Here is a 15274-nt window from a genome sequence, read left to right on the forward strand (position 1 = left end):
GTTGGGAAATAAAATAAAAAAAAATCATTTCGTTTAATTTTAATTTCATTTCAATGTACTTATCTCTGAGACTTATCTAGTAAGTAAACCTAAATATCCATATATATAGATCACATTAAGTATAAAATTATGTTGCTAGGTAGTTACTTCTTTTTATTTTGATCAGAATAATAATGGGTGGAAGATGTGTTGTGCCTAGGTGTAATAAAAAGGGTCACCATTTTGTTTTTATTGTTTTTGGGTTTATAGCTAAAAAAATGATATTCAAATTCAAAGTTATCATGTAAAAGTGTTTTTGTCTTTTGGCAAACCTAGTAAATAAATATATAAACAGCTTTCAGCTTAAATGGGCAGAAGTGGCGTCCATCGGGGAGGTAGATCAAACTCGCTACAAGTTCGTACTTACTGTTTGTCGGATTGTAACTATTTCACTGCTTCATCAATGAGCTTAAGTCACTTGACCATTCGCTCGGTACCTAAATCGTTACAGGCAGAGTGTCCTTTGTTTATTCTAGGCTATCGATATTTGCCATATTTTTCCCTTTAAAAGTAGGTAGCATGGAGAATGCTACACCGGCAAGAGCGTGGCTCTTAAATTAGTGATGTGTGTGTGATCGATATGTGATCGAATGGTAAAATCTCACAATGCTTTCAAACATAACTAGCGTTGACAACACCCGTGCCCTTATCACAGCCGTCCGTCTTGCACGGAGTAATTCCACCAGGAGTCTTGCTCAGAGCCCTACCCCCGGTGAGCAGCTTGACTACTTTCTGCAGCGGCACCTCTACCAGCAGGTGGAGTGGTATGGCCGCCACGAACGATATCACGATACTGCTGAGCACTATCTCGAACTGGCACAGAGAAGAAGAACAATTTATTACATACAGTTGCAGGATTTATCAAGGAAACAGCGTGGAGGAAAGGGTAAAAAGCAGCCTTATCGGTAAATGCAGTCCTCATCCCTCACCGTTCGACATCCCTCGATAAAGTATGATATTAGAGTGTATGATACGCAACAGTTAGATGTACCTAGTGGTAGAGAAATCTCTAGATAGCGGAATATAACTGTCAGAAAACAAATTAGAGGCATTTATGTTTGGTTTTTGGTTGGCATGTTGCAGATTTAGAAACTGTAATGTATGGCATTCTGCTCATAACCCCATTAGCTAATTAGTTGATGGCATTAGCATGTCTTACGAGATGCGGGACGGTGGCGTGTACGAGGGTGGTCCGCGTGGCGTTGAGCAGCCTGATGAAGGCCACGTGCAGGATGTAGGCGCAGTAGGACACTCTCGACGGCACCACCCAGCCGCGCCACTCCAGGATGCCGCGGTAAACGTCTGTCGAGATGTACGACATTTAAATGGGTACACAAAAGAAGAAGAAGGAAAGTAGAAGCGAATGTGGTGTATCAGTATCGTAGGAATTGGAATTCCGTGGTCTGCGTACCCCAACGGGAGATAGACGTGATGTTATATAGTATATTATGTATGTGGATTTTTAACACGTCCAAGTCCATTGACATGGCCATTGACCTTTAAACCATGTTTGACACTGCAATCGGGACATCATCTGTAGACGTTCTGTCCCGTACCAAGTTAAAGCTGTCTCCTCTGTCTCTCTTTTGTCTCTCTCTTCTCTTTGCTTCTCTCGGATATAATGCATCTGACCAAGTTCCTTCCGTCGGAACTAGTAACCAATTAACTTATTCAATAAACTAAACCATAAGGTTATTGGTTTAGTGTTTTGGAATAAAATTGAGGATTCATTGTTCAAACTACACAAAATTATACTCGCTATATTATGCACCGGTTACTGGAGAAGTTGTTTGGTATCATTACGTGCTGAAATCATTTTTGTAGGTAGACATTTTACTTGCCATCACGATGAAAGAATTTTCCAATCCTTATATTACCCACAGCAGATTGTTCACATTGATAGTCCGTCTTTTCTTGCACCATAATCCCGGCATTGATCGTGATCCTCGCGAAACTCTTCATGAATAGTAATATAACCAAACAATTTTGAAGTTTAAAACTGTATCGAGTACAACCACTTACTTTCAAATTTGAAAATCATGCCAACAATTAAGAGCCCAATGATCCCTGCGTAGACAGGCCGCACCAGGCCCGCGTACGGGGCCCGCAGGTAGACAGATGGACGTGGTCCCTCCTTGTAGAAGATGCCACCCAGCATGATCACTGCCACCAAACCTGGGAACGTCAGCCAGTAGATGAAGCGCTGTTTCTGTAAGATAACATTATTTTCACTTACTTATTTTTTTACAGCACACAGTTAATAACATAAGTAAGCTTTCACTATGATTGGCACAGGGTACCTTCCAAATCCAAACAAATCTAAGCCTCCAAGACATCATTGTCAATTCATAGTATCCCGTTTTCACAGGGTCCGCTTACCTAACCTGAAGATTTTACGTGTCCGGTTTCTTACTGAAGCTACTGCCTACCTGACCTTCTAACCCGCGGACTAGCCCAATACCGGTCCTAACACAGTGCAGAAAACCTTAGTTTACACAGACAACACTATCAAAGGCAGTGTCAAGTATCATTGTCATACTATTATGAATAAAATACCATTGACTGTATTCTAGAAAGGGTTAAGGTATTTGTATCAAGATATCAACGTACCATGATCTTAGGAAGCTTGTATTCGTTCTTCTGCCAGTGGTAGACCATCAACGCGGTCGCCAAACCGACGACGAAGCCAGCCAGATTGGTGTGACCGCGCCGGTATGTGTGGTTGAACGTCGCGTCTGTCGTGAACAGGTTACGCGGCAGTCTGAGAACATGGAAAATGATAACATAATATAATTTACATTACAGACCCATCATCCAATTTTCCGAAAGTAAGATGATCCGTACTTCGGAAAGCTACTTCCTGATTTAAGTAAGTGGCCGTTATAAGAATGTCAGATACTTTTGGCGGCTCAATAATAACCCTAGTACCAGGGTTGATGGGGTTGGTAATCCACCTCACAAGCCACTCGATAGAAGAAGACTCACTCGGGTGAGATTATGAGAACAGCGTCCAGATCCTGGAAATAGGTATGGGCGGCGGGCATCAGCACGCCAGCCAGCAGCAGCAGTGCCAGCAGGGTGCTCCGCCCCCAGCCGGTCAGCGCGCACGCGGCCAGCCCGATGATGTAGAGCTGCATGTCTGATGCTAGGTACCTGGAGAGGTTTTAACAAGAGGAGTGAACCTTTGGAAGTCCCTCGTAAGTCAGGTGGAACTTTTTTGCAGTTTTTCTGACGTGTGGTTACAAAAATAAAGGCACTTAAATTCAGAATGCGTTAGAATTACTATTATATTGTTAATTTAATACGTACGTACTTACTTATGTCAAAAAGTAGAAAATTATGGATCTACCTACTCCAATCCAATCTCATCAGTCATCCCGTGATCACGGCACTTGCAACAGTGTCGAAATATTGGGAGTCTCATATCCCTGATTTAAACGCAGTAAGAACCCGTTATTATGTGTTTTACACACATCATTATCGTAGCTCGAGTTGTTATCTAGTGAGTATGTATTTAAGTACTTATTTACAAGCAATAAGAGTATTGTTACCATGTCTGCGGCATGCAGTGCGAGTCGTCGAAGTAGTTGTTCACATAGAGCAGGTTGAGCCACCAGTCCCGGCGGCAGTGCTCACTCTCTGAGCCTAGCAACAGCTGGAAAAGAAACTTTATTTGTACACCATACATTTTTTTAAAGTTGATGGTAGGGCTGGCAGAGACAGACCTAGAAGGACTTACATTGACCAAATTGGAGATACCGAGGATCCTTTTGGATCTTTTTCATATCGGAACCCAATTTTTCACGAAAAAACAACATGAAATTTCGCCACCAAACTTGAAATTCTGAGATTCACCCTTAATAGAATTGCGAAAGCGGTATACGTATAAAGCGAAAGTTGATAGTAGGTCTGGCAGAGGAAGACCTAGAAGGACTTACATTGACCAAATTGGAGATATCCTTAGAAAAGGTTTAATACGATGTACTCTGAACCGGCGTGCGTGTATGAAACGATTGATGAATGTGGAGGAAGCAAGAGAAGTGTGTCAGGATCGAAGCAAATGGAATTCCATAGTCTCTGATTACCCCGGTGGGAAAAAGGCGTGAGTTCATGTATGTGTATGTGTATGTGTAAATGTTTTCACAAAAGCAGAATATGCTTTACACAATGTTCTTCGGCGATACGGCGCACTACCTATCACGTTGGTCTAACAGGAAACTTGGTGAGGTGTGGGTACTAAGTTCATCTTGCGATGAATGTACCGTTGACTATCCCAATTGGGATGTAGTCGTAAGCTTATGTTATGTGTCAGAATATTGTTCTCGTGAAACATAACAATGCATGAATATGCAAAAAAAAAAATAATGTAATTCACCTGCCACAGCGGCCCCGTCCCAACGTGCCGAAGCCATGTGGCTGTGACAGCCAGCACCACAGCGTACACAGGAGTTAATCTGAAGAGAATCATTAAAAGTAAATTATTTATTTCATACATAAACAGCCAATTGTTTAACTTCTTTATCAGATAAGACACGATATTCACCTTCTGCAAACTTCCTTCTTGGTCTTCTTTGAAACCAGTGTTTTTTTTTTTTTTGTATAGTTTTGTTTTCATTTATGAAACAAATAAAAGAGAAGGTGCAGGTTGTCGTATCAGGAGGTAAAGGATTTGGCGGGAAGAAGAGAGGAATGGCGATTACTCCACCGACAAGAGCGCAGCTCTTAAATAAGGAGAGAGAGAGAGAGTTTTGTTATTATCTTACTTATTATTACTTTCTTTCTTAATTAAATGACTATGTTAGAGAGTGGCATTTTAGCTCGGATAGAACTATTATTGAGGAAGAAGGAAGAGGAGCCTTTTCTCAGCTTTTATTATTTTATTTCAGGGCGGAGCGATTCGCTTCATTTCGTACTCCGGAGTGGAAATTATGAAAACACCACCGTTTTTTCTGCCGTCTGTTCTGTCACAACGTAAAATAGTGTAACCTTGTGGTATTAATTCACTGTCACAAAATGTATGAGTTAATCCTGTGTGAGCTTGGTTCTCAGTCCATTGAGGTTTTGGTATAAAATCTCCAATTTGTAGCAATTATTTTTGTTGCTAACTCTAAGCTTCTTTTGTGCCCTTTCTTGAGGATCGACAAACATTGCCACGTTACCTGAGCCACCTGTTGAGCGCCCCCCGTGGCAGCACAGTCCAGCTGACGCGGTGTGTCTCCCTGTGGAGCTGTAGGTTGTACGCCAGCAGGAACCCTGAGATCACGAAGAACGTCTGGATGACCAGCGCGCCGTTCGTGAACAACATGAACATCGGGTTGTTGTAACGCTGGAAATAGGCGCACGAGCTGTTTCAATAAGTACTTACTCATAGAAAGAAAGATAAAAACGTTAACATATTTGATTGTCAAAAAAGTGGCACCGCCACCTGTTGACGGGTTTATGTTAGAACATTTTTTTATTATGCGTTTCCCTGATAATTAAATTATCAAAACATATTAAAAGACACTAATTTAATGGAGGTGTAGCGGCGGCCGGTACGCTTCGCTTGAGGGGGTGTACTGTAGCGGCGCGCTCCGCGCACGTCCGCACTCTTCGACGCCGCGACGAGCAAAACCGAGACGCAGTCAGGCCGGTCGTATTTATAGCTCGCGCAAAGTTTCCGGGGTGGAAAGCGACGCGCGGGCGCAGAGGAACGATTGCGCCGCGCATGCGCGTACTGCATATTTTACTTTAAATTGTCCTTTTTTTAATTGATAGATAATAAGTTTATAATGTGCAAACCTACCACTAGTTGCGTAGACATTTTGTATATATAATTAGATATCCCGAAAATAACAAGGACAATTCATTTCACTACGCGAATGGAGTCTTTTATTTGCTAGGTGTAAGACCCCATTACACCTACAGAGGCATAGTGCTTTATGTACGAGTACTAATATGTATACACTTTGCAACCATGCAAGCAATTTAAACCGTAAGCCTCATTAAATGTCAAATATGATAATGCGACAGGGTTCTAAAGTGGGTACATGATGTTGCTCATGACATGACTGTACTATATGTATATTTAATAACATTTGAATTTGTTTGTATCTATATTTTGTCGTTCTAACGCTAGGTACTTATCATGTTTAGAGTAGAAAAAAATAAAGCCGGCATCATAACTTGACTTAAATACTCAATATCATTTGTCTAATCTCCAAGATTTGAAAGTATAGTGTTTTATAATATTATTGCCTATTAATTTTAAAAGTTATTTGCTGTTAAAGTTTTTGCCGTTTAAAATCGACCTTACCCGTTCGTTAATAAGTACGGTCACGAGCATTAATATGTATACACTTTGGTACCATGTCACATTAACTTTTTTGACAAATTGAACTGTAAGTCTCACTAAATGTCAAATATGTTAGTGCGACAGAGTCCTAAAGTGGGTACATTATATTGCTCACGACTGTACTGGCTAATTCCTAGTAACAGGGTAACCTGACCTCTGTCAGCCCTCTTGCAGCAGTAACTATTAGAACCATTCAGAGGCGGAGGATAGGAGTCCTAGTACGGCTTTGGAATAGATAACTTTAGTCGCCATCCCACTCGCATCAGAGTACTGCGGGGCAAGAAGGAAACCACTGCCCTATTTTTCCCTTAACACTTTCAAGGACAGAACGTCTACAGACGTTCCGATTCCAATATTCCAATATTACCTACCTATTATGAACTATCAATGACGCATGGTCTCTGTCCGTGAAAGGGTTAAAAAGTAGCATGGAGAATGCTACACCGACAAGAGCGTGGCTCTTAAATGATGACAATTCCTAATAAATTAAGAGTAATTATTCTTGGTTTTACCCAAGAGGAAGCGGCAACGTATAGGTAAAAAATCAGTCAAGAAGATTATTTCTACATTAACATAAAACAATCGAATAAATAGCTATTGTGTTGTCTGTGTCTCAAGTGATGTTTCATAAGTAAGTACCTAAAATTTTAAAAAATGTATCCCGTTTTTTTAATACCATCAATGACATTCCGCAAGTTAAGTGTGGCAACCTCTATAACAGGGTGTAAGTGACATCGTATAGTCACGAGCAATATAATGTACCCACTTTAGGACTATGTCGCATTAACATATGTGACATTTAGTGAGACTTACAGTTCAATTTGTCAAAAAAGATAATGTGACATGGTACCAAAGTGTATACATATTAATGCTCGTGACCGTACCGAATACTGAGGGGTATGATCCAGCTCATGATTCCGAGTTAATATCAAGTGGAACTTTCCGTCGCAAAATTCAAATTCATGTTTCTTTTTGTGTTTTTTAAATTATTTTCAGTTCCATACTTTTGGACTTACGCCCCGTACGAGTACGTATGGGTGTTAGTGACACCGTAACGAATACTGAGGGGGTTGATTCAGACCACGATTGTGAGTTGATCTCAAGTAGAATTTCCTGTCGGAAAAATAATTATTTAAATGTTTTTTTTAATTATCAAAAACTAGCTCCAAACTATTGCAATGGAAAATACCACTTGATATCAACTCAGAATGTTGTGAATTACCGTAGATTTGAAATGGATTTAGCGCCTATGGGTATTCCAGAAGGTTTTCAAAAAAATAAATACGACTTGCACGTTCTGATGACTTATTTATTGTGAGGGGGGTTGAACCACGCTCAAACACATAGCACGAAGAAAGCGCCTGCAGGAAAAGTAATAGCTATACTTAATTAAACAAGGATTTGCTTCGCATAAGACGACAGGCGCTGCAACACAAAATCATGATCTGAATCATCCCTCAAAGTTTTCGTTACGTTGTCACTAACACCCTGTATATGACAGTAATGTATGTGGTGATGTTATTCTATAGTTGTATTTTTTTCTTGTTGTAGACCATCCTTGAACCTATACATACAATACTATAAATAAGGTTCCCCTTGACCCTAGACGTGAACCCTAATTGGAATTTTGGATAAGTAAATTATGAAAAACATTCTAGCAAAATATTCTAATCATACGATAGAATAAGAATTAATACTAGGTACGTATAGAACGGCAACTCTCCGCTCCCCACCAGCGGCTGAGCTAGGTTTACCTCACCCCCCTCGGCCTTAGTTTATTCTTACACACACAGATGCGCTTGTACGATAACTTCAACGTATAGTGTCTGAGTGAAACGAGGCCGTTTACATCTATAAGTACATAGATAATTGATATTATATGGTTTTCAGGATGTATATTATGACAATGGAGGAGCTCGGTGGCGCAGCGATAAACGCGCTCGGTTTGCGTTTATTGAAGTAAGCAACTTTCGCAAAGGCCGGTCATAGGATGGGTGACCATAAAAAAAAAGTTTTCATCTCGAGCTCCTCCGTGCTTCGGAAGGCACGTTAAGCCGTTGGCCCCGCCGGAATTAGCAATCGTTAATAACCACCAATCCGCACTGGGCCCGCGTGGTGGTTTAAGGCCCGATCTCCCTATCCATCTATAGGGAAGGCCCGTGTCCCAGCAGTGGGGACGTTAATGGGCTGATGATGATGATATTATGACAATAGGCTCACCCTCCATTACGTACATGGGACTTAGAATAGCTGGCGAGGTGTGGGTGTATATATTATATATAATACTTAAGTACTATATATATTATACATTTCTACCTATCCCTTCGGAGTTAGCACAGATTATAGAATACAAGCAGTTCTTCTTCTTCTTATCGTGTGGGTTGTGAGGTGGAATACCATCCTCATCAACCCTGGTATCAGGGTAATTACAGAGCCGCCAAAAGCCCCTGACATGGTTCATGTAACGACTACATACTTACATCAGTAAGTAGTAACCGGGACCAACGGCTTAACGTGCCTTCCGAAGCACGGATCATCTTACTTTCGGACAATCAGGTGATCAGCCCGGTACAAGTAATTTAGAAGACAAAAATCACTTTTGATGGATTATCTACTCGTACCTGATCACCTGATCGTCTCGTCGCCCATATGAGCCATCATGTCAGAAAGGACAGAACCACTATCGGTTTTAACGACATGCCCTGTAAAGGCAATCGCTCTCACTCCATTAATTTACATTAATGATCTTACCTCTTCAATGTACTGTGGGTTATCGATGTTCAGCACAAAAGGCAGTAAAGCATGAGACATGATAACTAGGATCATGGTGATGGACCTGTGAAAGATATTAAACTTTAGCCCGTACAGCGGTGTAGCGAAGTGGGGACGGCAGGGGCGGCAGGGACGGCCCGCCCCGGGCGGCACTTTTTAGGGGGCGGCAAAATTTCACAATTCAAATTCAAATTCAAAAATATCTTTATTCAGTAGGTAACATAGTTACACTTTGAATCGTCAATTTTACATAACGAACGTCTCATCCGCCTAAAACTACTGCAGCTTCTCACAACCTGTATAGCCGGGGAAAAGAAGCTGCAAGAAAAACCTCGGCACAGGGCCCTAGACGTTCTTTAAAAAAATAAAAACAATCTATAATATATATAAAAATGAAACCCGTTTTCTGACTGTTCTAGCCGAAAACTTCTCTAGAATTAATGTATGTATTGTATAGTATACATTAAATTGAAATATCTAAATAAAAGGGCGGCAAAATTGTCTTCCGCCCCGTAGACCCTAATGGGGTGGGCATAGCCACAAGTAATCAGCGACAACTTGATGTCCCTATTGATACCAAGTCCTAAGATATGTATGATGAACCCTAAAGTAACATGGAATCAAGCTATCGCCCTTATAATGAGGGATTTTCCTGGCTACGTTTCCCCAAAAAATATAGATGGCGCTATAAAAAATTGCCCTCGTTTCACCTTCTAATTACATAATTAACAGACATACTGGGTGTTAGTGACATCGTAACGAATACTGACGGGGATGATTCAGACCATGATTCTGAGTTAAAATCAAGTGGAATTTTCCGTCGCAAAATTCATGTTTTTTTTTAATATTTTTTTAATTATTTTCAATTCTATACTTTTGCGATCGAAAATTCCACTTGATATTAACTCAGAATAATGAGCTAAATGAGCCCCCTCAGTATTCGTTACGATGTCACTTACACCCCGTACAAGTACATACAGGTAGCCATACAAGTAGGTATGGGTGTTAGTGACACTGTAACGAATACTGAGGGGGATGGTTCAGACCATGATTCTGAGTTGATATTAAGTGGAATTTCCTGTCGGAAAATTCAGGAAAATTTTTGTGTTTTTTTAAATTATTTTCCATTCCATACTTTTGCGACGGAAAATTCCACTTGATATCAACTCAGAATAATGGCCTGAATCATCCCTCAAAGTTTTCGTTACGATGTCACTAACACCCATGCATCTTTTATCTTTGTTTTTGGGCATAAATGATGACCCTTGTTATTACACCCAGGCATCTTCAACCCATTATTTTATTCTGATCAAAATAAAGAGAAGCAATATGCGTAGCAACATACATATAATCTAGTCCAAATATCAAACAACAATTATTTTTATATATGCTTCTGCCATTACATTATACTTTTGAATAGTACCAGAGTAATGAGAAAATAAATAGCCAATCTGTCCTAAGAGCATAGAATAAGAAGAGTTTACTTACCCCTGCATACGACCACGGCTATCTTCTAAACATCACAAGATGGGAGAATTTCAGAGAATTACATACATACATACATAAACTCACGCCCGTAATCCCTAATGGGGTGGGCAAGGCCACAAGTAATCAAAGACAACTTGCAGCCACTGTTGATACGATGTCGTAAGCTGGATATGATGAACCAGAGAATTATATGCCTATTTTCGTGTTTCATATACTTTTAGAGCGTGATTTTTCGTGTTTTATAGTTTTAAATCTTATGTTTTGTACAGATACCCTATGTAAAGAGAAAGTGGAGGCCTTTGCCCAGCAGTGGGATCTTGTAGGCTAGACTAGGTTAGACAAATTGCAGAAAATTCGCCGAGGTATGGGTACTTAATTCATCGTGCAATGGATGTACCTCTGACTATCCCAATTGTCGAGTACTATGTTCAAGATAAGTTATGAAATTCTGATTACTAAATAAAGACTGATCTAAAACTAATGTAAAACATTTTCTTTTTTCTATTTAACTTCTTTATTACGATTTTTAATCAAGGAAAACGTAACATAAGTCCGACATTTTGTCACGTTTTTCTATGACGTTACAATGTGCTTTTTCATATAAATTCCATAGTCTTCTTCTATCTATGTGGGTTGCGAGGTGGATTACCAGCCTCATCAACCCTGGTGTCAGGGTTACTACTACGTACTTACATCAGTAAGTAAGTAGTAACCGAGACCAATGTCTTAATTCCATAGTAATTTCGTGTTTTGACGTTTAGCAAAAAGTACTAAGACTAGTTGGAAACAAGCCTATTGGTATATATGTAGTTGTGACCTTATATTATTGAGTGCAGCGAACGATATACTTACTTGAGTCCATGGAATCCCTTGAGCCGCGTGAGTCTCGGCTCGGACCCCGCCCCGGCTGGCGCCACCATCCTCTGCCAGTTACGAGATATTGAAAAGCACGAGAAGAATCCTGGAAATAAAATCATAAAGTGTCCTTTCTAACATGATGGAGAATTGGTATGGGCGATAGGCATTGTCACCTTGCCATAATCTGAACCCATATCCAACTTAGGACTTCGTATCAGCAGTGGCTGCAAGTTATCTTTGATTACTAGTGACTTTGCTCATCCCATTAGGGATTAGCAAAGCATCGGTATGTATGTTAAAGTTTATATTTTACTGTCTAAGACTATAAGATTACATACATGCATACATAAACTCACACATATTTCCTGCCGGGGTCCGCTGAGACTATGGATTCCCCTTTGCTTCGATCCTGACATACTTCTCTTAGTTTTTCCACATTCGTCAATCAGAGTAGATCGTAATGTACCTTTTTTAAGGACATCTCCAATTTGGCCAATGTACTTTGTTCTTGGTAGGTAAGTGTTTACTATGAATTAACCAATACAAAACCAGTTTCCTCATTAAACTATATTACTCACTTTATTACATAAGCCCCCACCATTATTACTAAGCCATGACGTACTTTTATATTCATTTTATATTCTTTTGAGTACTTAACACGTTCTGTGACGCAGACCACATGCCATTGACCTATCACGTGTGGTGTGACGTAAATACTTATAAAAAATACGTTGTTTTATGTCCTTCTATTTCACTTTCCTTCGTCCGATGTCTAAAGTAACATTGCCATCGAAATTTTAAAGGAAAGTAAAAGGATTCAACGCTTTAAGAAATATTTTACCTGCCTTATAACCGTTTATACGTATATGCTACACGTGTTTTATAATCCAAGATTCAATGGACGTTAACCCTAATTATATTACGTAAATAATATTCAAATAAAAAAATATAACTTAAAAGAATCATATCGTTTACCTCGTTCACAGTCATCTGCACGTTTTTGGAACTCTAAGAAGCTTCCGATTACATTCAGTATCAGTAATGTCGCAATTACAGCACCTACTGTAATATCACTTGTGTCTATTTTAATAGAGTCCTCTTTTGTATAACATTCGACATTGTTCGAGACTTTAGCTTTCAACTTGTAGTCTCTCCAAAGGGATTCATTCAGACATCTCTCAAGGGCTACTTCTCGGTCCACTGTTGTATTTCGTTGATAGAATGCACTGCAAGTTTTCGGTAAGCAAATACCGTATTGCAATGTTGTATGATTGAAATGTGTAATAGTTCGCGCTGAGTATTCCTGAAAATAAAGAGCATTTGCATATTGTGCTGTAAAAAGACAAACCGGTCGATATTTTAAAAAACTACCTAAGTAGGAAAGAATGTGAAAAAGTAGGTAATACTTATATCTTACTTGCATCATTGTGTAGAGGTCACTGGGCTCATCGGTGACCAAGTTCAACTTTACGAAGCAGTAGACTCCTCCCGGCTGGATGATGCAGGGCTCAAACGGGTCCAGGTTGTAGAGAGGTGGCATACGGATATACTCACTCTCTGTCGGAGGTCAACAAAATTGAGAAAAAATACAGACTCTAATAAAATCAAAAACCAAAAAACTTCTACTACCACTACTGGCAAACCGCCCCGGGCTGCACCGCACCGCTACCGACTACTCATTAGGATTTAAATAAGCAGAAATTGTACGTAATAATAATAAATATAAAAAAATAATTTTCCCTAACACAGTTGCCTCGACCACAATGCCGTAACACGTCACGGAACTTAAGGCTCAGAAAGCTCGGTAAAGCGCGGGTACTTAGTTCATCTAGCGATGGATGTACCTTAGATTACTCCAATTGGGAGAATGTAGCGTAGACTCCACTATGTTGCCCCACTGCAAGCTAGCGAATGTATATTTATTTTTGTTATAAATTCATCGTAAGTGCAGTTTTCAGCAACACAGTTGGCATAAACGGTGATACGGTACCGAACTTGCAGCACTGAGTTATTAACTTACATCAAGTACAGTTTTCACTAACACGAACTCCTCGACCATTATTGACGGCGACATGGTCTAACAGAAAGCTCGGTGAGGTGTGAGTATTTAGTTCATCTTGCGATAGATGTAACTCTAACTACCCCAATTGGGATACTGTCGTCGTGAGCTTATGTTATAATAAATTATTTTAAATTAAGGATAGTGTAAATTCAGTAGTGTAAGTATTTTCTCTGATAGATATCAATAATGTAATGAAATAAATAATTTGACGTACCGTTTAAAGATGTAATTTCGGCGTAAGAATTTTGAAACAAGATAAATAGAACAAAAAATATCATTTTGAGGTATTTTGTCAGCACAGAAAACAACATTGAATAGCTTCTCGTCTTATACTGCCGATTAGAGTAAATTTTTAGCACACTATGACGCGACTCATAGAAAAAATAACAAGTTTTTGCATTTTACTTTGCTCGAAGGTTTATACGAGTATGTTAGGGTATCGCAAATAAAATTCTTATGATGACTTCTTTGCATAAATATTTTATTTGTAAGTCATGATTTTTAATCTAGTTTACTTACTACTTTCAGATAGGTACATATTATTTTTATTTTTTTGACGTGATTTATTGTAGATTTGCCGCAGATGGCAAACTACTTGGCCGGACAAATAAGATATTATTTGTTATCATATGTGTACAACTACAGAATAACAAAAATGTAAGTATTTTATTATTTTTTTCCATTAAAATCATTTTTTTTTTCTTTTATTAACATTGTATATTTAGTAATAATAATAATTTTACTCTAAGGTTATAATTAATAAATTCTCTTTATTTCCTTTTTTTTTTTGACGTGACTTATTGTAGATTTGCCGCAGATGGCATTAACTACTTGGCCGGACAAATGGGGAGCGCTGAAGGCTCTCACCCGGTACAACGTTTAAGACAACAGGCCTGAGGGTGCCCAGTTGGGCGCGAACCTCGGCCCAGGGCGTCGTCTGAGAGGAAAAATATTTGAAAGAATTAATCGACCCTAGTGGGTCGATAGCGATAAGCGCTGAATGAGGGGTCTCTTTTTTTCCATTATTATATTCATGTTCCCAAAAAAACAATATAGATGGCATTGTACAGATTTAACGTGATAATTACCTATTTTGTCAATGCTCCGGTACATAATTATTAAAAAATATAATATGATGATAATATAATGGTTTAGGCATATAAAAATTATTGTTAAGTACTTACTTGATATTTGGATCAATAGTTATATATAATTATTATTAGTTATATGCTCCGTTCCCCCTCCGGTTGATTGAGGGGAGGCCTGTGCCCAGCAGTGGGACGTATATAGGCAGTTTATGTTATGTTATGTTATGTTATTATGTTATATATAATTATGTTGCTACCTATATTGCTTTGATCAGAATAATAATGGGTAAAGATGGGTAAAGAACGCCGTCTATAATATTTCTTGGAAAAGTAGCCTAGAAAGTCTCCCATTGACCCAGTCAAAGGTGCATCCATCGCAAGATGGACTAAGTACTAACCCACACCTCACCGAGCTTTCTGTTAGACCAACGTGATAGGTGGTGAGCCGTATCGCCGTCTATAATGGTCGAGACAACTGTGTTAGTGAAAACTGCACTGAAGATAAATTAATAACTCATTGGTGCAAGTCCGTTACCGGGGTTTGAACCGAATGCCAATGGAGCGTTCCAAATTTAAATTTTTATGCGGAACCCTTCGACTCTCAATATTATGCACGCTTGTTTTTAGCATTGA

The 15274-nt window shown here is 39.3% G+C and overlaps 1 protein-coding gene across 1 annotated transcript; it reads right to left on the reverse strand.

The window, feature by feature from the left end:
* Positions 1 to 22: 22 nt before the first annotated feature.
* On the reverse strand, positions 23 to 13836 carry LOC126374710 (nose resistant to fluoxetine protein 6-like). The gene is made up of 13 exons (XM_050021434.1): positions 13768 to 13836; positions 12909 to 13048; positions 12467 to 12794; positions 11486 to 11594; positions 9125 to 9209; positions 5199 to 5365; positions 4415 to 4493; positions 3591 to 3694; positions 3025 to 3192; positions 2650 to 2800; positions 2062 to 2248; positions 1199 to 1341; positions 23 to 852 (listed from the first exon to the last, which is right to left on the reverse strand). The coding sequence occupies exons 1-13, from the start codon at positions 13829 to 13831 to the stop codon at positions 652 to 654; spliced, it is 1926 nt and encodes a 641-aa protein (XP_049877391.1). The 5' UTR covers positions 13832 to 13836; the 3' UTR covers positions 23 to 651.
* Positions 13837 to 15274: the final 1438 nt, after the last annotated feature.

Source organism: Pectinophora gossypiella, chromosome 17 (genome assembly GCF_024362695.1).
Source record: "Pectinophora gossypiella chromosome 17, ilPecGoss1.1, whole genome shotgun sequence".
NCBI classification, from domain to species: Eukaryota; Metazoa; Arthropoda; class Insecta; order Lepidoptera; family Gelechiidae; genus Pectinophora; species Pectinophora gossypiella.

Bases quoted from the DNA above. Each gene is read 5' to 3' on its own strand.
- LOC126374710 (XM_050021434.1), bottom strand. From the start codon at position 13,831: ATGATATTTTTTGTTCTATTTATCTTGTTTCAAAATTCTTACGCCGAA. The intron at 12,795-12,908 runs GTAAGATATAAG...CTTTATTTTCAG, and splicing joins ACCTCTACACAATGATGCAA to GAATACTCAGCGCGAACTAT. The intron at 11,595-12,466 runs GTAAACGATATG...TTTTATTTCCAG, and splicing joins TGCAGATGACTGTGAACGAG to GATTCTTCTCGTGCTTTTCA.